Below are 22,742 nucleotides of genomic sequence, written 5' to 3' on the forward strand. Positions count from 1 at the left end.
ACCTATACAAAACAATATATTTGTTTGAGTTTGGAAGGTACACACCCTGACAGACGTAGCTGAGGGCGTTTAAACACTGATGATTTCGGCACAAGAGGTGGGTTTGATCTATGCACCCTTTGACACGGTGTCACAAAAGAGTGCAATTTAAAACTAATAATGACGATAAAGCTTGCTGGCTGGATTCCTATCCACCGACGGTAGTCTTTTAAAACACACCTTGCATATCAATATTACTCCTGCACTTTTAAGTAAATTGTCTACAAATAAAAAAAAAATCAATTGTATTACACAACTGAGGTCAGCCGTGAGACTGAAAGGAAGAATAGAACCGTAAAACAGCAACAGGTACTAAACATACGCTGATAGAACAAGCCACCGCGGGTTATTTAATATAACTTGTAACTGTATTGTTAAAATATAGAGTATATATAGTTTAAAATGGCCATGTGTCCTTGTGTACATCTCCTACACGATAGTGCGCTGGCGGTAAAGTTTCTGATTTTCAACAAACCTCCCCGTAGAGGCGCTGATTTCATTTCAGCATTAATATAATTATTAATGTTATATCATTTCATTTATGGCGTTCGTTTTTGTAAATGTTTGAAGGACAATGTTGCGTTAAATTCAGTAATTTAAAATATCGAAGTGTGGCGCAGAATCAAATTTATACAGGCAGTGTACTTAGATTGAATGTTTTTCGACCCCCATGCCGACATGTGAAATGGTTGCGTCCAAACTGGAACTGTCTATTCTTTTTTTTCCTAAAGGCGATAATTTTATCTACAAATCATGTTTCTGTCGTTTATTGACCAAATAAATAATAGCTAATACTCATAAATTAAGTCCTGTTCTTAAAGGTTCTTGGAAAGCTGTCTTAATTAGATGTTATTGATTAGATCGTGAGTCTGTTTTTATGTAAGACACCCCTATTATTATTGGGTACTACTCCTGGCACTTCCTTGTTCAAAAGTTTTATTTAGGGGAAGGCTTGGGCAAAAGTTGGTGACCGGTTTGGATATTTTCGATGTTGTTGTTGTCAGATTGTTGGGCATGGATCACATTTATCGTACATTTTGGCATAACTAGCGTGTAGCTACCGCAGTTTTCCCATGGATGTAATCATTAGAAGCTGGCTAACGTTGCACTGAGAGGCTCCATAAAGAGGAAGATGTCCACGGCTAACGTTAGCGATGACATCCAAGTGAAGTTTCCCCTGCACTCCGCAGTGTGGGAGAATGATTACAGGAAACTGGAAGAACAAATAACGATACCACAGGTTGGTAAATGCACTGAATATGCTGCTAGCCCTACACACTCATGCTTGTTAGCGACAAGGACCCAGGAGTGAGCGGTTTAATCTCCGTAGCCATCTAGTTAAAGTAGGCCAGTCGTGTTGACAGATGCGCCCTAAGCATCAGACACAGATGACGTTTGAAATGTTTATGAAGACGAGAAGTTAGCTGTTCATTGAGCAACATGTTTGCAAGTTTAAAAAATGCACTAAAGACTGATTGCCTGTTTCCAGGTGTAGTATAATCTACAAACCCAATCCAGTAGATCAACATAGTATACATTTGAGTAGATATGATGACATAAGAAATGCTTTAGCTATATACACATTTGTGGTATATTGTGCATCTGACTATCATATGAATTGTGTAATTATAATTTTAAAATTTAAAAGCTCAAAGACTATAATGATGAATAAAATCTTTGTAATCTTCTGACTAATCTAACAAATTATTACTACTAGTTTTCAAATGCATCAATAATCTTGTAATAATACTGTGTATTGTTGCAATATAATGACTATGATCCAGTCGCTCTAAAACAATGCTGATCAATAACACATTTACCTCAGCAGCATGACTCATATGAAGGCCAGACATGATGGTGGGTCTTGTCACCGTACTGACTGCTGCAGTCCTATGTCATTATCAGTGTTGACCTAATGCTCTTTTGTTCATACAACAGCTTGTCATGTTTTACTACAGTATTTAGTCTAACCAGGTGTCTAGATTATGTGACACAAACAAAAGTGCAGGGGAAACATCTGGGTCTTTCTTTGATTTACTTAGAATGGCATCGAGACTGTGGATCCCAGGGGTCGGACACCTCTGCACTTGGCTGTGTCACTTGGGCACCTGGAGTCAGTGAGAGTCCTTTTGAGACACGGCGCTGAAGTGACTAAAGAAAATGCCAAGAACTGGACAGGTTAGTTTTAAAACTTTTTACAGAACAGACGAGGAATGATACCGTGAATGTTTTCTTCACTTCTCTTGCAGATTTTCAAGGATTTACTTGATCACTTAGATCCCTTTGTTCATTAATCCAAGCATCATCTGCTGTTAATGGTGTTTCTGGTAGAAAATGCATATCCACGCTCTGACTGACAGTAAAATAGTTTCACTTTCCTTGGTTATTACCGTCATTGTTTAGGTTCTTTAATGGATAATCGCTGCTCTTGGGGAGCAGATGTGATAACCTTAAAAGGTTTAGTGGTTTGTTTATGCTTGTCTGTCTCTGTACAGTGCTGCAGGAGGCAGTCAGCACCGGAGATCCAGAGATGGTTCAGTTAGTGCTTCAACGCAGAGACTACCTCAAAGCCTCCACTGCTCTGGGAGGAGTGCCTGAGCTGCTGTCAAAGATCCGAGAGGTTTTACTTTATATGTTTTCCCATTGTCTTGTCATCCATCTGTACGGGTGAATCGAAACATTTACTGGTAAAAGAAATAACTGGTTTATTGTCGTTTGATCCACAGTCTCCAGACTTCTATATGGAAATGAAGTGGGAATTCACCAGTTGGAGTAAGTTCTTCTGTCTGTGTCTGTGTCTGTGTCTGTGTCTGTGTCTGTGTGTGTGTGTGTGTGTGTGTGTGTGTGTGTGTGTGTGTGTGTGTGTGTGTGTTTATAAAATGTGTGTATGATTGGTAACCTGTGCTAGTAGTATGACAAAGAAGGTATTTGCAAATGTGCTCTAATGTAACGCCCTTTGGTTAAATATCTACACAAGATACAAAATATTTGCCAACCAGGAGGTTGCTTCAGGTCATACAGGAAAAACTGCATACCTGCCTCTTTTTGTCAGTGAAGTTTTTGTTTTTGTTTAGTAATGAGTCACATTGTTTTTCATGTGCGGATACATTTCTTTCCATTGTGGGACATTCATATGCTGTGGCTTCACAGTCCCTCTTCTGTCCCGGGTTTGTCCAAGTGATGTTTGTCGCATTTGGAAAAGTGGCGCCAGCCTGCGAGTGGATGCCACTCTTCTAGGCTTTGAAAACATGACCTGGATCAGAGGCCGTAGAAGCTACATCTTCAGAGGAGATGGTGTGTTTTTTAACTCTCTCACACAAAAAAGCTCGCTCTGTGATTTATACTTTTTCTGTAAAATGATTTAAGTCCATCCCTGACTGTATTTGTACAGACTCGTGTGCCGAGTTGATGGAGGTGAACCACGACGATGAAGTAGTGGACACTGAACGCTTCAACATCTCTCAAGAAATGGAGGATGTCACACTAGAGTCAATGCAGCCAGCTGAACAGGAAGTTGCCAAAAGGTTGACTACTCCCATTGTCAACACCTACTTGGACACCAAGGATATTGCTTTTGAGAGGCAAGAGTCACACCTTTCTCTCACAACATGCACAAATATAACTTCCTTTGATCAAACTCAAAGTGACAGTATTTTATGAGCATTTCCACACTTGTTTTAACATCATCACTGACTGAGGGAGGATACTGTGTAAACTTATCAGGCTTATCAATCATTATTTTCACTGATCTCTGAGTGGTACTTCCAGTGTCACTCTTAGTATCTAATCATCTGAAATTCAATATTTATACCAACTTACTCGTTCAAAGGTTGTTCGTCATCTGTCATGTAATTGGCATGAGATATTATATTGTCATCATATTATCTTGCTAATCTACACATCATATTAATAATAATAAAACATCAGTGATGACAGCATGCCATATTTGTTTATTTTTATCCTGAACTAAAGAATATGATAGAATAAGATAATATGAAGAATATGATTTTGCCTGTAATCCTGATTTGTGATTTGTGACAACTTCATGTTTTTGACTGTTTTTTTCCACAGGAACAAATCTGGGATATGGGGCTGGAGAACTGACAAAACTGAAGTGGTCAATGGATTTGAAGCAAAGGTTCCCAGAAGTTTTCCCTTTTTTTTTTTTTTTTTTTTTTTTTTTTTTTTTTTATTAGAAGTGAAGTCACTGAAAATTGAAAACAGCCCATTTATAATAGTATCTGACATTGGATTCTCGTTGTTTTCTCAGGTTTTCAGTGTGAACAATGTAAATGTGGTGATCAGGACAAGGACAGAGCATCTTACAGACGAGGAGAAAGCCAGGATAAAGAGTGAGTGCAAAATATTCCTCATGTATAATGTTTTTATACCCCTGTTTTTCAATGATTGATTGAGAGAACTAAAGTTAGACGCTTTTGTTCAAAGGTGAGAGGAACATCCTGGAGTCTCTGCTGGGGACTGTGGAGCAGCACATAAGTGCACAAGGGGTAACACATACATTCAGTAATTATGTTCAAATGATGTATTTTGTTCCCACCGGCAGCTCATTTGATAGGACTGCTTGACTTCACAGGACCTTACTCTCGAATATGCAACTGCCACCAATCCCACTGCCATCACGCCAGAGGAATATTTTGATCCCGACTTTGACCTTGGGAACAGAGACATCGGCCGACCCATTGAACTAAGCATTCGAACACAGAAGTAAGACACACCTTTTTAAGGTTATAATAACTAATACTTCCTCATAGCTGTGTGTTATCATGGAGTTAAGTGGTGTGCAATGCTTCCTGTAATCTTGTCTTGTGCAGGTTCAAAGGTACATTGTGGATGAGTGAGGAACATCCCCTGTCCCTGGTGGAGCAGGTAACCCCCATTATTGACCTCATGGCTCGGACAAGTTCCCATTTTGCGCGGTTACGAGACTTTGTAACCCTAAAGTTTCCTCCAGGATTTCCTGTTAAAATAGGTATGTGAGGTTTCTATAGAGACGTCACTTTCAAGAAGTATTTTCATTGCTCTTCTCGTCTCTTTTTTTTTTTTTTTTTTTTTTTTAAACATCTAATCTGTTATTCTCTTGCAGAGATTCCCCTGTTTCATGTACTGAATGCCAAGATTACATTTGGTAATGTAAATAAATGCAGTACTGCAGAGGAAGTGAACACACCACCAGCAGCCACGCCAACATCCTCAGGGGAAGATGAAGAAGCGGCAGGTAGGAATTCAGACAGTTTGACCACCGTATTAAAACAAAAAATTGTCTTCTTTTTTTTTTTAACTATGTCTGTGATTTTTTTTTTTTTTTTGGTTTCCTCCCATCCAGCATTGCCTCCGTTTCAAGTGTGTCCCTCAGTGTTTGTGGTGCCTGGCAGTTACCACCGCAGAGGGGGCAGCCGCCACACGCCCATGTCCAACAATGATGAGGAGATTTTGCAGTACGCCATCCACCAGAGTCTCCTGGAGTCTCGCAGAGTCCCGGGCCAGGTCAGAACAATAATCACTCGGCTCACCATTTTCCCGTGCTGACCTTGATTGTGGAGTTCATTCCATCACTTAACCCCCCTCCCCTTATGTTCGTGTCATTGTAGGAGGGGTCCGGGGATGAAGCTGATGGGGAATTCAGTGATATAATCCCCAGTAGCCAGAGTGACAGGTAGGCGCACAGGTTAAGGTTGCTAGCATAACAATTGCATAATTACATGTGGTAAAAGCAACAATCCTTGCTACTTACATGAAACTGAATATCTGTTCACTGCCTGTATGTGTCAGTAAAAACCACAGTACAGAGCTGGATCTCACTCTCTCCTGTCCGTGTCATTCTAGGAGTATCCCAGAGGGGGTGCTAGTGGAATATGGAGACACCTCCAGCCCCGCCAGCTCCATCTCTGCCTCTAGCCCCGACACAGACCTCCGCCTGGCCATGGCGCTCTCCGCACGAGCTCAGGAGGAAGAGGAGAGGATGAGGAAGCAAGAGGAAGAGGAGCTGGAGAGGATATTGCAGCTATCGCTCACTGAGCAGTAAAAGGAATAAGAGGGAATAATAGTACAACTTTTCCAGATTCAGAAACAACCACCACACCTCAGTTCTCCTTCCTAACCACTGTAGTCATCTATGCAACTGCAGATTTCTTTCTGTAACAGATCATTCTTGCACAGGCAATATCAAACCCTCGGTATCCAATATTTTCCAAAAGGTATTTTTGGTAAGAGCATACTCCTTTTATATATTTCTATCTCAGCATAGGGCGTCTCCATCCTCAAGCTTGATTCATGGACTCTTTGAGATAATTTCAAGTGGGTTCTACTTTTTATTTATTTATTTTCTTTTCCAATTCAGAGTCACAGCAGCAACCCACATGTGTCGATCGCATCGTCATCCGTAGTGCGGTCGAGTCAGTGTAATTAAGGTCCTTTGAACAAAAATGTTTGACTACTCCAGGTGACTTCATGTAGTGTTGGCACTCAGATGTGGCACTTAAGGTCCAGAAACTGTTGTTTTTTTTGTTTTTTTATTTGTTGTTGGGGTTTTTTTTACTGGTACCTGTCGCCTACTCTGGATCTAAAGAGACAGATTTGAGTGTTTTCACTGGGATGTCTTCCCACAGAGTCACTTTGTTGAGGACCATGGGCTCACTGAAAAACAGAAATCTCAGGGTTTCAATTTTACACATTTTCCCTTCACTTTGGAATTTGTTAGTTAATCAGGTGTAAAAACTATCGATAATTGTAGGTAAATGTTTCTGTGGTGCATCATTCATGCATATCACTCTCTGCCATACAAATATTAATTCAGAAAGTTGAGTTCATTGAGTCAAAAGTTCATAAGTTCTTGCATGTTCCTTGTACTTCGACAATGTACACTCTACAGATGGGTAGACAAAAGCATGTTGCCATGAAAGAAACTTTAAATTGGCTGTATGGTAACGTAATATCTTTGCTGCATCAAGAATAGGGGTTTAACGTTCCTTTTTGTTTATTTGAACATTTTCTCTGCTTTCACGGTGAGACACAAATATGTCCTGTATTTGTGTTAACTGTCACTGAGCAACTTTAAGCATTATCACCTCCATTCAACAATGCAATAGCAGAGACCAGTCTGTCTGTGGTTCTACAGCCGTCATGCAGCTTACAAGCAGTCACACAACCAGTGTAACAGAGAGTTTTTCTGATTCCTAAGGGCAGTCTGCCTTATGTAGCCATGAACAACTTTAGACCTCCGAGCAGAGGAAAAGACAGCACAGGCTGAAAGGTCCGGTGTAGCCTCCACATGTAGGATTAGTTTCTTCAGCATGTGCCAACAGATTGCTTTGCTCCGATAACAGTTGGTGGGAGTGAGGGGTGGTGCCACTCAGACTAAACTTTCTGAAAAAAAAAAAAAAAAGTTTTTTCTAATTTTGTAACTTAAAAACAAGATGAAGAGGGTGATGCTGAGTAACATGCATTAACCACTATAGTTGATTTCACTGACAACCAACCACTTATCAAAGGTCTGTCTGTGTTGCTGCTTCTGTCTTTCAGGGGCTTCAGCTGAAAAATCATTAATTACAATGATCAAATTGCCAAACTGCTGAACAGTCGACTTTAAAAAAAAAAAAAAAAAAAGGCTAGCTTTGGTTAATTTAATGCAAATGTTTGTAATGCACCGCTCAAGCTGCAAAGTTTTTTTTTTTTAATATGTTAAAGTTTTAAGAAAATGTGTTGGTTTCAAAATGTTTCTAAAATAAAAGCACTTTATTTCCATGAAGACTAAATGGGACTTTGTTTGAGTAGGTTTACATTGTCAGGTGAAGTGTTAACACGTCCAAGACAAGAAAAGCTTCATATGATTTATCAGCAGTGAAAGGATTTCTTGGTTTGCTAGAAGCTGAATATGCTCATTGCCATTTCAGTCCAAACATGGACTCTGGATATAGCACATAATCAAAGCATACTGTTGGACAATTGGATTGTGCAGGATGCACAGCTACAACACAGGAGGAATCTGTTCTAAAAACAGAAATAGATGCTGTTGCTGTTTAAATAAAGTCCGAATGGGTACTAGTGTCAATGAAAAGATTTCTAAATTCACTCTGCCTCACTTTAATTTTATTATTATTCATGTTTTTGTTGCCTGTTCAGTCAACCTAGTTCACTGTTGGTAGTTAATTTAGACTAACTGTATATCACAGAATCAAGTGTAAAGCAGGCCAACCTCATCTGATAAGATGATGATGATGATGATGATGATATATGGGTCTTTCAGAGAGACAAATTTAGAGAAAACAATCAGACACATTTCATAGAACCACATCATCTTAACCAGAACGAGAGCCTTTATCAACAGCGTTTCCACTCATGAAACTAATGAGAGCTCTCCCACTGTAGTGTAGTTTTTTTTTATGCTTGCAGGACTCAATGTTATTAACACATTTCCATTTAAAAAGGGCAAAAAGATCAACAAAATACTCCTACTTACAGCATTCCCTTTAGTATTAAATTCCTTAAATGTCACACAAGCAAATAACTAAAGAAAGATTTCCATATTTAGAGAACATACCTAATTACAGCATTTACCTTAAATGTTAAGCCCTAATAAATAAATGTAAAAAAAAATCTAATAATTTTTAATAAATAATTTATCTTATTATATAGGCCTACCCCTTTTTTTTAACAAATGTCAATAAATAGAGAAATTACATCATATCAAAAATAGTAAGGTGACTCTAAAACACACAGTAACTTTTGAATGACCTGATTTTATGACTGAAGTTAAACCTCAGCTGGTAGTTATTTGTGCAGTCTGGGTGTTTTCAGTGAGGCCTCTCGGCAGGTAGGTGGCAGAGCTCTCCCCTCAGCCCGGTCCCGTCCGGAGGTTTCTGCTGGACCCGGGGCCGATCAGATCCTCGGTGCTCGGTGCAGGTGTCACTGTGCACCGGGACCACAGCACATTTGTCCCCGCGCCTCTTTTATCTCCTCCAGGTTTTCACCGACGAGACAGCGGCTTGTAGACACAGACAGCCATGATGATCATGAGCAGCAGCAGCACAGCGAGGACACTCCCCAGTGCGACTGTGAGGACAAAGACAGGAGCTGATCACAGCCGGTAACAACAGAGAGACAGACTCCCTAACATGATGGATTAACTGGGGTTTCATTAGGGAGAAGTCGCCACTGTAGAACAAAGACTATAAGTCTATAAACACCTTACAAGAGTGTGTGTGTGTGTGTGTGTGTGTGTGTGTGTGTGTGTGTGTGTGTGTGTGTGTGTGTGTGTGTGTGTGTGTGTGTGTGTGTGTGTGTGTGTGTGTGTGTCAGTGTGTGTGTGTGTGTCAGTGTCAGCAGCATCACTGGCCGCACTGACAGGCCTCACATCAGTCTCACATCAAGTCTCACCTAAATTCTGCTTCTGTAAAACCACATAGGCTCTCTCGGTCAGCTTGGAGTCCTCGGATTGTCCGCTAACTAACACACTAAAACACATAATTAGAGCGTGCGGGATGAGATGCAGCATCATAGTGGTGGAGGCTGGAGGAGGAGGATGATGATGAGAGTGAAGCGTTTCTTCTTCCGCTGTAGGATCTGGGTCCTAAGGCCGTTTGATTATTGTACTGACTCTTACAATTGAAACGATCAGGAAGTCGATGAATCAATTTGTCAACTGACAGGAAGTTAACTGGCAACTGTTCTAATAAAAGATAAATCACTTAAGTCATTTGGAAACACTTTATTTTACAGGTCAATTTTTTCTTTTACATTATTCATCCATAAGTTTTTTTTTCTTGAAATAAATACAAGTAAGTATTTGTTTTATTATATATTATAGTAAATTTTATTCTTCATTAATTTTGAATTGTCTTGTTGTTGTTGCATCTTGTAGCACATGGTTGTGTGTAGGCCTACCAACTTAACTCTGTTAATCCTACATTAAGTAGTAGCATCAAATCAAATTATGTCGTTATTTCCAGGAAACTTTCTGGGAAATTATTATGAAATTAGAGACATGTAAAATAAAATGTTACATATTTTATTTAAGCAAAAGTGGTCCTAACATCTCAAATGTAAGTTTTCTTAGTCCACAATAGTAAATTGGATTTCTGCACGAACTGTAATAATGGCATTTAAAAAAAATTGAACAAGCAATTAATAAATTACTCAGGAAAGAATTTAAGAAAAAAAATGATAGCGAAAATAATGATTCATTGCAGCTCTAATGTGGTCATGCCAGTCAGTGTGTCCTCTGTGAATTACTGGTTGTGGGGCTGCGATTGTTTTCATTATTGAGTACTGTGCCAATTATGATCTTGATTGACTGATTAATCATTTAGTCTATAAAATTTCAGAAAATACAGAATAATTCCCATCAGAATTTCTCAAAGTCACATCTACAGAATCGTTTGTTTTGTCTGACCAACAGTGAAAAACCCAAAGATACTCACTCTACTATGGAGAGATGACACAAAGATTAACACAGTTAATCATAGCTGATTAATTTTCTGTCGATAGACTAATAGATTAATCAGTGGTCTCAGCTCTAGCTGGCTGATCTATACATAACTGCATGGACCTTTCTGCAGCTGGTGACAGCATCAGGGTCCTGGAAGCTTCAGGTGTTTCCTGGTAGGTTGACTGTGGAAATACAAAGTGTATAAAATCTCTCCTCTTACTGGTAACCATCAAACAAGTGTGAGGCCTCCATCACATTTCCCATTTCTGAAATGCCAAAGAGCAATGAAGAATAGATATAAAGGTCACCCTCCTTGGGGTTATATCCTTATATAATCACTCTGCATGACTGATGTATATGGCCTTTACCTTCATCCTCTATAGAACTTAAGTGCACAGCATTACAAACACTTATAGCTCTTAATTATATGCCAGAGAAGCTTAATGAGCATTAGGAAATGTCACTCACGGTGGCCTGAAATTAAACCTGGAGACTTCCTGGATAAATTCATCACAACAAGAAAACATTTCATTATCGCATGAACTCCAAGGTCCTTTTTTAATAGGATATCTGAAGGCATTTAAACTGAACTGAACAGATTTGTGTGTTATGACTTGAAAGGACACTTGACAGACTTAATAAGCTTAATAAGAAATTCACTTTTTTTAGTTATAAACTTATTGTCGGCATGATTCTGTGACTGTCATGTTTTTTATCTGTTCCTTTTCATCAATGGATTTGAACATTGTTATGACAGCAGACAAGAGGAAATGTTACATAACTACTTGTTGATGTGTTATGTTATGACATCATGTCACACAAATACTTGTCTATTGTTTCATTTATGTGCAGTACAGCACATTGAACTCCGAGGTGTTTATGAAAACAACAGTAACTGGAGTATTCAGTCAGCTGAAGCTGTCTAACAATTCAACTTCCGAGTCTCATCACTGTTTTATTTGACTGTAAAGAACATAACTGGTCTTTAGACTCCAGTAGGTGTAGCCTGATTCAACTGACAAAGTCAGGTGACACCGTTAGTGGCCTCTGGAGTCATGTTGAAGTGTATTAGACCAAATATCGTTCCAAAGTCAAATATTGCTGTTAGGTTTGGCTTAAATGTCCTTTTTAGCCGCAGCATGACTCCAGGGATGCTAATGTCGGTCTGTCATTCCTCCACTTTAGTCCAGACTGAAAACAACTATGTAATTTTGCATAAACATTCATGGCTCTCACAAAATGAATCCTAATGACTTTGGTATTCCCTGACTTTTTATAGTGCCATCAGGTCAAGATTTCACTTATAGTAATATATCTCAGTATACTGAGTTTTTTGTTTTTTCTAGTAATCCTATAATTTTTTGATCTGGTGCAATTATCAGATCACATAGTGTGGATTTGTCCAGTACTCACTGCATAGTCGTACTGTATACTGTATACTCATAATAACTGTAGACTCATAGGTCCTTTTGATTGGCCGATGAGAAACAGGGCTAATTTCAAAGAATGTGTAGCCTCCACCTTTCTGCGTGGCGAGTCCTCTCAGGAGATTTTGTTTCCCTCCTCTGTTCATGCACATTTGTCGGGCCTCAAACACTCCCACTTGTACAAGAGGTTGGATTAAATTTCCCATCACAATATATTTTTTCTGGAAAACCAAATGACATTTAAAAAACTCTTTCCGTGAGTGTTTCGGTTGATCCAGCAAATTCGCGCAAATTCCTGACAAATCACAACAAAGAGACAAAGATTGTATAAAGATCCAGTATAGCCATGAATCAGTCCTGCTCACTGATGTATGACATAACTCAGACTGCTCTACTACACTCTAAAAGGAGATATACCATGGTATAAAAAGTATGCATGCACCAGATGGAGTCATGATATACACAGTATATGTATTTAGTAATTTTCCCCTTAATATACTGTTTGTCAAGCTGTTCATGCCAGGTAGAGGAGAAACCATCTATTTAGCAGTGTCTCTTTTATGTGTTTCCTGTGCTTGCCTGTTCTCTACTTCAATAGCAGTCACTGACACAAAAGGGCTTTGATCTGCACGTCTATCAACCAGCAGCTCAGTAAGGAATCATATGTTCCCAACAACCTTCTACCCGCGTACACGTTCATACCTGCCATCCTTGAAATGGTTGGGCCTTAACCAGGAATGAAAAACAGTTGAATAAGTAAAGATCTGAAGGGCGCCGTGAGCATTTGAAGGTAAAGGCTGCTCTATTCCCCTGTATGTTGATGGATTCTGGATATTGCAAATTAGCCTGTTAATTAAAAAATCTAATGGAGGTGAGCAGCAACAGCCTTTACAAAGACATGACCATCACCATATGGAGATTTACAAGAACAGATCTCGTATGCGGTCTCCTGCACATTTACAATTCAGAAAAAAATACAGTGTCTGTTTTAATATAGATAGTGGAATTCAGCTGCTTAAAATACTGTATGTGTTTGTTTTTATTCAAGCTTAACCCCCAGGAATGAAAATAAGCAGAAAGATGAAATATGTAATTTATACTGTTATTAATTTATACACATCTTACTACAGAAACCATGTTGAAGAGGACTGAAATCAAACAACAATCATCACCTTGCACACCACATTATTCTCAGAATATAAACAAAGTATAAAGCGCTTTTTAGATAAATTAACACATGTGACTAAGACATTTTATACTGTATATCTGCAAGAACATTTGAACAGTCTTCAATTAAAGAGTGAAAACATTGTCTGGAGAGGCACAATATCAATAAATAGCAATACAACCTTTACAATTTTGTACATACAGTGTAATAATTAGGCAAATTAAGGCAAAACAGTCTATCTGGAGTTAAATGAAGCCATCAGATGAAGACCAAAAAGTTCATTTTGAATTTGAAAAACTACAGTAATACACAAACAGTTGCACATAGTTAAAATAGCTTCTTAATATATCAAAGCTCCTACTTTCTATGTGAAGTATACTCTCTAATTATAATTGGAAGATTATTATTTTAACGTGGTCTTTGTCTGAGTGCCTCACTCACCTCCGTTTCAAACACTTGTAGGGAAAAACAACATTTTTTAGCAGATATTCCAGCAGCTGGCATGAAATCCTATACAAGCACTGTATTACAGATCTACTGTATAAATATAAAATACAGCATTGAAAAAGAAAATAAAGTATGGGCTGTAATTTAATGTGATTTAGGTTTGGTCCCATTTAATCTCTCTCCTCGTCGGCTGAGAGGTGCTGACAAATTTGACATGAAAAACTTAAGCAGACATGCTCCACAGTATGTTGGTGACTGAATGGATAAACGACCAACTGAACAAAGTTTTTTTTTTTTTTATTACATGTAATTGAATGCGAAACGCTACTCCAATGATTAGTTGTAAAAACCTGTGTCAACCACACTGTTGCTTCAAGTGAAACAGCGGTGTTTTGCCGAGCATGCAGAGCTGATTTCATTAATCTTTCACAACGTACAGAAAATATAGAACTTAATAGAAAAAGGCCCCATGCAATGGAAATGATGTGCTGAGTGTTACATATAGAAATACATGTTTAGATTTTCCTTGGCATCATGTTCTTGTGAGATAAATACAGCTGATTAAGGGAGGAGACCGTCCATTGAGTTTACTACTGACTCCTACAAACACAAATGGCAACATGTGAAAGCTATAAACTGTCCTGGTGAAGTACTGCAGGTAAATCTGAATCATACATACCATACAGCTGAGATATGAGTATTGCTATCTCAGTTCCTCGTAGAATTACAAATTTAGCAGCATTTACTATTTAGTAGAGTGTGCATGTGCTGTGAAAGTTGGCATGATCCACATCATGAGCAGGGAACAGTCACAATGTCAGATCATGTAAAACAGTGGTTTGAATGGCAATCTACTGGTGTGTTATTCTCTCTATGGCACAGAGGCCATGTTGAGCGTGTCAGCGTGGATGTCTGGTATGGTCCTCTCTGGTCTCAGACACACTGCCAACCTCTGCAGAGAACAAGACAGTCATGGAGGAGACGCAGAGGTTAAGAGGTTGGAAGAAAATGTGTAATAAAGCACACTGTTTCCTATCTCCTTCCTCTCCTCATCCGCTCACCTGTTTGAGAGATCCAGGGGTCCACACCAGCTTGTAGACCATGTAGATGGGGATCCACATGAAGGATGAGAAGCCAATGATATATCCCACTGTGATGCTCCAGTCTGGGTACTTATAATCAAACAGCGTGAGGGGTGGCGCTTTCAGCAGGGAGCTCACGATGATATACTGAGAGGAGTGGGGATACATAACATTTCCATATGTGTTAATGTAGCTTTTATATTCTGGCATCAGAAATAATAATGGGGATGGGTAATATATCTGTCACACTTCCATACATTATAAAAGAAATATATAAAGGAAGTCACAGTGGTGTAATAATGCAAAATGTCAACAGGAACACAGCCAGAGAGATGGATGCAAATAAGAGCCAAGGATATTAGACTGCATGTAGAGGAGGGAAATTGACATTTGCCCAAGTGTTTCGCAATATACATGCTGTAGAAAAAGTTTAATGTAGAGGAGGGTTTAATCTACACATAGGGAGTCAGCTGTTAGGTCTCCACAACCTTCAAAGGCCACTGGTCCAGATGTCTTTTGATCTTACCCTGAGCTTTCCCTCATATCTTGGTCTACTACAGCCCATTGATCTCTGTATGATTTAAATGGACAACAATTATTTGATTGAAATGACTAAATGTTAAACCAGAGCGACACTCAGTAGAGGGCTCCACCCAGGCCAAGAAAAAAGCCCTATCTACCCTACCCTAACATGCAATGTTAAGGAAAGTGGTGGATGGATCTGCCCCTTTTAACCAGATCTGCACCCACATTTAATGCATTCTTCCTTGGCCCATGCCCCATCCCTCCACCAAATTTTAGTACTTTTTGCCTAATCCTGCAGACAAACAAACAAACAAACAAACAGACACGAGTGAAAACATAACTTCCTTGTCGGAGGTAAATCCTCCCAGTGTGTGAAACTGAAACAAATCGTATGGTTTTTGTGTAACGTAAGAAAACCACAGAATAGTAGACATTCAGATGTAAGATGTGTATTTACTGTAAATGTAGGTCAGAATATTTCATCTCTTACCGCCAGAAATGCTGGACTGATGGCGACCCAGCACACCTTCCAGAACAAACCTGGAGCTTTTCCCAACATGGACTGAACGTCGCTGCTAAATCTTTTGATGCCTGAAAGAAGCAAAAGTAACACGAGACAGAGTCACTAACAGTATTTTTTTTGGTCACATGCAGACAAGATAATCAATTTACGTTACGGATAAAAGACTAAATCAATAATAATCTGTTGTTTACCATAGAACCAAGAAACTGCAATGGCCTCAAGGAAACCCACAGCAATAATGGAGCATCCAACTCCAAATTCCTCCAGCAGCTTCACCACATAGGCACCACCCTGTCAATAACATTTCACATTGACTAATAACATGATCAATCACTCATTTTCCTCCATTTGAGCAACAGACAGAGTTTTAATTTACTGTAACTGTATCCAGAACTACCTAAAAACCTTTGGGTAAATGTGCTTGATGATAAGCATTTCAAGTAGTGAGGGGTTGAATTTTGTTCTCTTTGGTTCAGTAATTTAAATTATGGGGGAAAAAAACAAACTTACATTTGTAAGGGTGCTTAGAGAGCCCAAAAAGCAGACAACTACCAAGCACAGAACAAAAAGTTCACGTCTGTGAGAGAAATGATCTGGGTATTCATCCAACACAGCAGTGATGATCGCCTCCAGCCCACCAAACTGAAACACACACACAGTTATTACCACAGGTTGACTTATACTGCATGTGTATCACAGCATATACATATTTAAAGCTGCCATCAAATTGATTTGGAGACTTTATGTTCAGTAAAAAGTAGCTCTACATATTTGCATTTTTTAACTAATTGAAGATATGAGAATAAAATTATTTTGTAGATGAATAAAAGACTTCTTGTATTGTTGAAGAGCATCACATGTAGTGATAACAAACATTTACAGTAATACTATGAAGCATAATTTGATATGCAACTTATGAAAACTGACAATTAAAGCACCAAAATTAATGGTATCTAATAAAATAAAATATGTTGTTGCATAGTTTTCCTTTATACATAACGTGAAAGCCATCATGTTCACAAAGCATCCAGATTTCAGGGTTCGTACAGTGCTATCCAGCCCCAGCGTGATCATCATCACGAAAAAGATGATTGCAAAAAAGATCGAGCCCGGCATGTTTGCAATGGCCTCTGGGTACGTGATGAAGAGTAAACTTGGCCCTGGAAACCATGAAGAGATCAGGGTGAGTATTCAATTTTATAATTCAGTTTTTCCTTTTCATGATTTTATAGATTTCATTCACAGACCTTTATCCCTGGCTACATCCTCAACCTCCACCTGCCTCATCTCTGCCATGTAGCCCAGCACCGTGAAGATGACGAAACCCGACACAAAGCTGGTCAGACAATTCACCAAACTTGTCACAATGGCGTCACTGTTGAGGAAGAAATTAAACCCTGTTCAGGGACATGCAGCACAATATGGCTTGTACTAATAAAATGTTTCATTTCTGACAGAGATACCGTCGTATTCCAGTGTATTGTTTTCTGTGTTGAAAGCCATTCAGCACTTGGCTGACCTTCTTTGACCTTTGTTTAATGGGTTCCTTTATACACTCTCTTCAGCTTTGTTATGTTTCTGAGATGTGAAGATAGTCCTGGCTAGCAACCACAGACATCCTGCAACAATACTAATGAGAGATGCTCAACTGAAGGATCTATGATGTTTGTTTATTAGAGATATAAAATGATCTCACCAAACATCTATTAGAGGTGAACAGTCTTGGACTAATTACCAAGTGTCTATCTCCAGGAAGGCTCCACAGAATTAGTCATTATATTAATGGCTTTATAACAATTTGTGAATAAATAAACATCTGTGTGAAAGACTCACACACATCTTCAGTATCTCCTGCCAGTGCTGACTCTAAACAACTGTAACTGTGAACTGTTGCTCCCAAAAAACTCAACATTGAGAAATAAAATCGTTTGTCAGGTATGTTGCAGTTGAAATGTTTTACTTTTCTAATGTAAGAAAGAAGAAATCATCATCACCGGCCTCTACTTATGGAGCTACTACCATTCATTTCCATGACTTTGTGTGTCATAGATCCATGGACAGGAGGAACAGCTCTTACCGATAGCAGTTATTTGTAAAAGGGTTGTAGCTGGAGAGAGCCAGGAGGACCCCGAACCCCGGCCCCAGAGAGAAGAAAATCTGAGCTGCAGCATCCACCCACACCTAGACAAGACAAAAACATAGAGTCATTACACTACCTGGAACTGTACAACTTAGATTGTCATTGATTTGAAACAGCGCAAAAATACAGCATTTAGTACACAGATTAGACCATTTCTGCCTCTCGTTTCTGTGATTTAACACCAACAAATGATCATTTTCCTTATTTTCCTTCTCAGTGCTCTGAACCATCAGTATAATTCACCAAGCAGAGAGGTGTTGTGTCAGCCGTATAGAAATCTAGCTGATGCCCAGCTGTACGCAGGGAGATCTGAAGAGCAGCACGCATTCGGCATTAAAAAGACGAGGACAGCATTGGATATTGGTGAGTGAGACAGAAAGGGAGGCCTTTGTTAATGGGCAGAAAATCTAAACCAATTATGCATCTTATTATCCTGCTCTGTGGCTTATTTATGCATCTCATTTCATCTCATCCATATTCCCTTCCAACCAAAGCACTCACACATGTTTAGCAAACAACCACAGCGAGCTGGAGAGGAAGGAGAGGATGTTTCGCAAATCTAAAAAAAAAAAAAAAAAAAACCATGGGCAGTTTATGAGGGGAGTAATGGGTAGAAGTGAATGAAGGTTTATATTAAACTACTGACTCTGATCCAAATGTGCTATTTCATTACACCGGACCAGCAGGTTTATACTCATCAGGACTCCTAAATGCTGGTGGGACAGTGGAGAGAAACTTATTGCCGTTTTAGTAACAGCCTCTGGTCGTGCCCAGATTTCTTCCTTTCGGCAAATCATACACACTGAAATAGATCAACTTATTGGATTTCATTTTGTATCAACCATCAATTTGTACTCTTCTTTCCGTTTTCCCTTTTCTTCATTCGATCTACATGTTAGAGAACTTTTCACCAACTGAAAAACGATTCTGTTACTACACAGTTGCTTTTAAAAATGAGTATGAAATACGATTCTCAAGGGACCAAACATTTGGGTCATGATCATGTTTTTCTTGTTAGAAATAAGCAAATCTGGTCATTTCCTGTCGGACCGACTTTGCACAACTCACACTGGTCTCCAGCAGCTTCTCCCACTGCGGTTTTAGGTAAAATACCACACCTCTCCAGGCTCCTGGCAGGGTGGCGCCTCGAATTAGGAGGATGAAAAGCACAATGTAGGGTAAGGTGGCGGTGACCCACACTACCTGGTGTGGAAGAAAGAGGTTAATCAGGAAGAGCTCATAGACATGGTTAAAGCAAGAATAATCTTCTTTATTATTACGGTCGTAAAGCAACTGCAATTTGTTACCTTCCCTGATGTCTTCACTCCCTTCCACAGACTGAAGTATACTATAGTGAAGATGAGAAAAAGGCAGAGCATCAACTGCCAGCGAACACCCCCGACGTTTCTCAGCCCTGATGACTTGTGGATCTCAAGAACATTCCTCCTGTTGGGATAAAACACATAAATCATCAGGTCTTCAGCAGAGAAAACAACATGTGCTGTACAAATTCACCAGCTGGAAATATATGTGTGGAGTATCACTTTAAAGCTATTTACATATGTGGTTTCTGTTACTCACACTTACATGCACTTACGTGTAAAATTCCTCTGCCGGAGACCTGGAGGAATTCGTCCAGGTGACGTTGTTTGCGTCAAAATAATTAGTGCAGTCGGGGGTATTCCACACATTTTCACAGTTTGTCCAAGGCAGGATGCTGGTGAAAGAGGAGTAGAAGTAGAAGAGGGCCCAGGCGATGATGGTGTTGTAGTAGAAGGACACATACAGAGCGATGATACAAATGGCATATCCTATACCTGCAACAGAACAGAGAGAAGTCACCTGTGAAATGTCACTGTAAGGACTCACCGGCTCGAACATACATTTACACTGATCACATTACTTCTGGACAAGAACGGGACAGAAGTTATAAACATATCACTGTAAAGAGTTGATTTTAAGTCACAGATTTGCCAAGGTAACTGGGTTTCTGGATATGGATATCTGCTGTGGAGCAGCGGAGTGCGAGGCCTTACCTTTGAAAATGGGACAGATGTGTTTCCATATAGATATGGCACCGGTTCTGTGGAACTGTCCCAGTGCCAGCTCCATGTAAAAGAGCGGCACACCGCCAAAGATGGCCATCAAAATGTAGGGAATAAGGAAAGCACCTGCACAGAGATGCATGAGGTTACATAGGGGTTTTTTTCATGAAGGTCATCATGACTTAGTACTGTCACAAATGCAATGACAAACTGAGGACATTCAGAAACTCAAGAATTAGGACTTAATGGTGCTTGAATCTGAATTTAAATAAGAAAATTGTATGAAAATGATGAAATGAGACTCTCACTGGCCTCATTTTTACATTTGTTAATAAAGTTACTGTATAAACTGTGGTTTATATAATATTTCATCTCAAAGAGGGGATTTACAAGAATATAAATCTTTATTTCAACAAACCATGGACAAGAACATATCATTGATTCCTGTAAAAAATAAAACAATTACTGTATATTCCTACATGAAGTGATGATTAAATGCCCTTAGTTTCTTTTTAATCTTGCCTTAATTTATGTGCAGCACTTTGAATTGCTCTGCCTCACAACCCGATTGGCTGCTGCAATCTAACGACCTTCAGTTGCTGATGTAAAAGTACTGAGTAAAGTACAACCTATCCCCAACACAATGCATAATGACTTCCAATAATGACCAATCTGTGCAGAATATCTTTTTTTAAGTATAGATATTCAATGTAAATATATATATTTTCTGCCATAAAATGCCTGTCCTCATATGAATTTGTCAAGGTTTCTACTGAATAAAATCATTGATAAAAAGTGACCAAAGAAAAATAGATAGAGGCTGTGTCAAAGGAAAAGTGTAAAAACTTTTGAACTTTGAAGGCTACAGATGCGCACTTCAGCACCATGGACAGGTTCTGCTGACAAATGCGTCAGTCTGTTTTTCTGAATCATTTAAAGCCATTTTGAGCAGAAAATCTGAGATTTAATCGAGTTAAAAACTGTCAAAATAAACTACAATATTTGCAAGGTGGATCCACACATGAAGTTACACAAATCCTAACTTGTAAAATTGATCTGAAAGGCCAGATTAAAAACTCTAAGACACTTACCTCCACCGTTTTGATAACATATGTACGGAAACCTCCAAACATTTCCCAAGTCCACCGCAAACCCAATGACAGACAAGAGAAAATCCATCTTTTTGCTCCATTTGTCCCTGGAGTCCGTCTGTGTGATGACCGGCACGGGGACAGCGTTGTTGGAGCTGTAGCCGGGGTTCGGGGAGCCTTGGTGGGTCAGACTGCCGGCCATGACCGCTGAGTCCTGTCGGGGCATCGGACTGTGAAAAGTCAGTCAGAGGACCAGCTCCACGGAGAGGAGGCTGCTTCTCCTATAACGATGACAGGGCCGAGTGGGAGGAGTTGGTGGAGCTGCAGCAGACACTTGGGGACACCACCTGTTAGTGGAGACACACTTAGAGAGGTTGTTTGGTTTTTACTAACTGCAGCTTCTAACACTTTCAACTAAAGAGTTCAATTTGAAGCAATATCGATTGTGTTATTACTGATCAATACTATGGATCTCTTTGTAACACCTTTGTAGTTTTTGCAGCATGAACTAATTGAATTTTTCACTTGAAGACCAGCGAGTTAAGCAGCAGCTGGGACTCACTTCATCCGTTAAAATATAAGCAGCAGGTTGCTGTTAGTGTCTGTAAGGATTTATCTCTGCTGTAATAATAACGTGAGATGCAGACCACATGCTTTATTTTTGCTGTAATCAGCTTTATTGCTAGAAGTCACATTTACATGATCACAGTATGCGGCCTACCCAGATCACCCATTTTGACTTTCCATGATTCAGAGGTATTAAGTAAAGCACAGCTTTGAAGTATTTACTTTACTTGAGAATTGCCATTATATGCTGCTTTACAATGTGCCCTGTTATATCATAAAGGGACATGTTGTGTTTTTTTCACAGATATAGTGACTAGTTAGTTTTCAGATCAAGGAAAAGCCGATAGTTTTATATTAAACCAGTGGATTCCAACCTTTTTGGCTTTTAAAACCAAAACTAGTATCTAGTGGGGCCCTTGAATTGTTAGCAGTAAATTTAAATAACAAAGAAGGGAAAATGCTTCAATATTTCAAAAAAGCAAAGATTAGCGAATGTCCAAAAATAAATACAGATTTGTTTGGCAGAACTTTTTTTTTCTACCCCATTAATCATTTCATGACCCTTCAGATTTACGTTGTGACACTCCAGCGGGGCCTCCACCTCTGGGTTGGGAACCACCGGCCTAAACTAGCTAATTGTGTAAATATATTTAAAACTAACTCCACCTGATATATGATATGATATGATATAATATATAATGTATCAGATCTTATATATGATGTAATGTGTGATAATATATCAATTATAGGGGCAGTACTTCTGTACTTTTACTTCTGTAGGATTGAATGCAAGGCTTGGATTATTTTTGCTTTGTTGTATTTAGTTCCAGAGGATTTAAACACTTCCTTACACTGACAGAATTTAATAAGAGGCCACGAATATGTAATTTTTAAACAAGGTTTCTGGCCTCCGTCAGTAGGAAATCATATTCTGAGATCTTTAAGGATCAGTTTGAGTTCTTACACCACTCTAACACCGCCTCTAATCATAAAATTATGAGCTCATGAAAAATGTAATCTAATTCTGTTTAAGCAACAGGTTGCCCAACAAGATAAATACTGCTGTCACAGTTATGGCTATCAAGATTTATGTCTGCTGTTCATCATCCTTCATTAACAATTACATGACATGTGGAGCTCATTATTCACACATTCACAGCATGTGCTAAATTATTGATTTATGGTCCATCAGAACATAATATAAGGCTTTGAATATATGAGCACCACACAATGGCTTACCTGCA

The 22,742-nt window shown here is 39.1% G+C and overlaps 2 protein-coding genes and 1 long non-coding RNA gene across 3 annotated transcripts; 1 reads left to right on the plus strand and 2 right to left on the minus strand.

Moving 5' to 3' along the window:
- The first annotated feature begins 814 nt into the window (after positions 1–814).
- On the plus strand, positions 815–7,800 carry ankrd13a (ankyrin repeat domain 13A). Its single transcript, XM_056376983.1, has 15 exons — positions 815–1,279; positions 2,082–2,217; positions 2,535–2,659; positions 2,766–2,811; positions 3,190–3,333; positions 3,431–3,620; positions 4,111–4,177; positions 4,310–4,391; positions 4,486–4,547; positions 4,634–4,764; positions 4,872–5,029; positions 5,144–5,275; positions 5,384–5,544; positions 5,649–5,713; positions 5,884–7,800. The coding sequence occupies exons 1-15, from the start codon at positions 1,172–1,174 to the stop codon at positions 6,080–6,082; spliced, it is 1,806 nt and encodes a 601-aa protein (XP_056232958.1). The 5' UTR covers positions 815–1,171; the 3' UTR covers positions 6,083–7,800.
- LOC130169930 (uncharacterized) lies at positions 7,016–9,021 on the minus strand. The gene is made up of 2 exons (XR_008827913.1): positions 8,791–9,021; positions 7,016–7,422 (listed from the first exon to the last, which is right to left on the minus strand). It is a non-coding gene; the product is annotated as an uncharacterized LOC130169930 (long non-coding RNA).
- Positions 9,022–12,998: 3,977 nt separating this feature from the next.
- On the minus strand, positions 12,999–21,202 carry slc6a4b (solute carrier family 6 member 4b). Its single transcript, XM_056375426.1, has 13 exons — positions 20,932–21,202; positions 19,832–19,966; positions 19,393–19,612; positions 19,103–19,241; positions 18,864–18,998; positions 17,733–17,836; positions 16,903–17,030; positions 16,703–16,815; positions 16,166–16,297; positions 15,847–15,946; positions 15,623–15,723; positions 14,587–14,754; positions 12,999–14,477 (listed from the first exon to the last, which is right to left on the minus strand). The coding sequence occupies exons 1-13, from the start codon at positions 21,155–21,157 to the stop codon at positions 14,397–14,399; spliced, it is 1,782 nt and encodes a 593-aa protein (XP_056231401.1). The 5' UTR covers positions 21,158–21,202; the 3' UTR covers positions 12,999–14,396.
- Positions 21,203–22,742: the final 1,540 nt, after the last annotated feature.

Source organism: Seriola aureovittata, chromosome 5 (genome assembly GCF_021018895.1).
Source record: "Seriola aureovittata isolate HTS-2021-v1 ecotype China chromosome 5, ASM2101889v1, whole genome shotgun sequence".
NCBI lineage: Eukaryota > Metazoa > Chordata > Actinopteri > Carangiformes > Carangidae > Seriola > Seriola aureovittata.

What these genes read in the sequence shown, in the direction of transcription:
- ankrd13a (XM_056376983.1), top strand. Translation starts at nt 1,172, where the DNA reads ATGTCCACGGCTAACGTTAGCGATGACATCCAAGTGAAGTTTCCCCTG. An exon ending in TCAATGGATTTGAAGCAAAG is followed by an intron (nt 4,178 to 4,309) that starts GTTCCCAGAAGT and finishes TTGTTTTCTCAG; the next exon opens with GTTTTCAGTGTGAACAATGT. An exon ending in AGCACATAAGTGCACAAGGG is followed by an intron (nt 4,548 to 4,633) that starts GTAACACATACA and finishes TTGACTTCACAG; the next exon opens with GACCTTACTCTCGAATATGC.
- slc6a4b (XM_056375426.1), bottom strand. Translation starts at nt 21,157, where the DNA reads ATGCCCCGACAGGACTCAGCGGTCATGGCCGGCAGTCTGACCCACCAA. An exon ending in CATCTGTCCCATTTTCAAAG is followed by an intron (nt 19,613 to 19,831) that starts GTAAGGCCTCGC and finishes GTTCTGTTGCAG; the next exon opens with GTATAGGATATGCCATTTGT. An exon ending in CTCTAAGCACCCTTACAAAT is followed by an intron (nt 15,947 to 16,165) that starts GTAAGTTTGTTT and finishes TGTTATTGACAG; the next exon opens with GGTGGTGCCTATGTGGTGAA.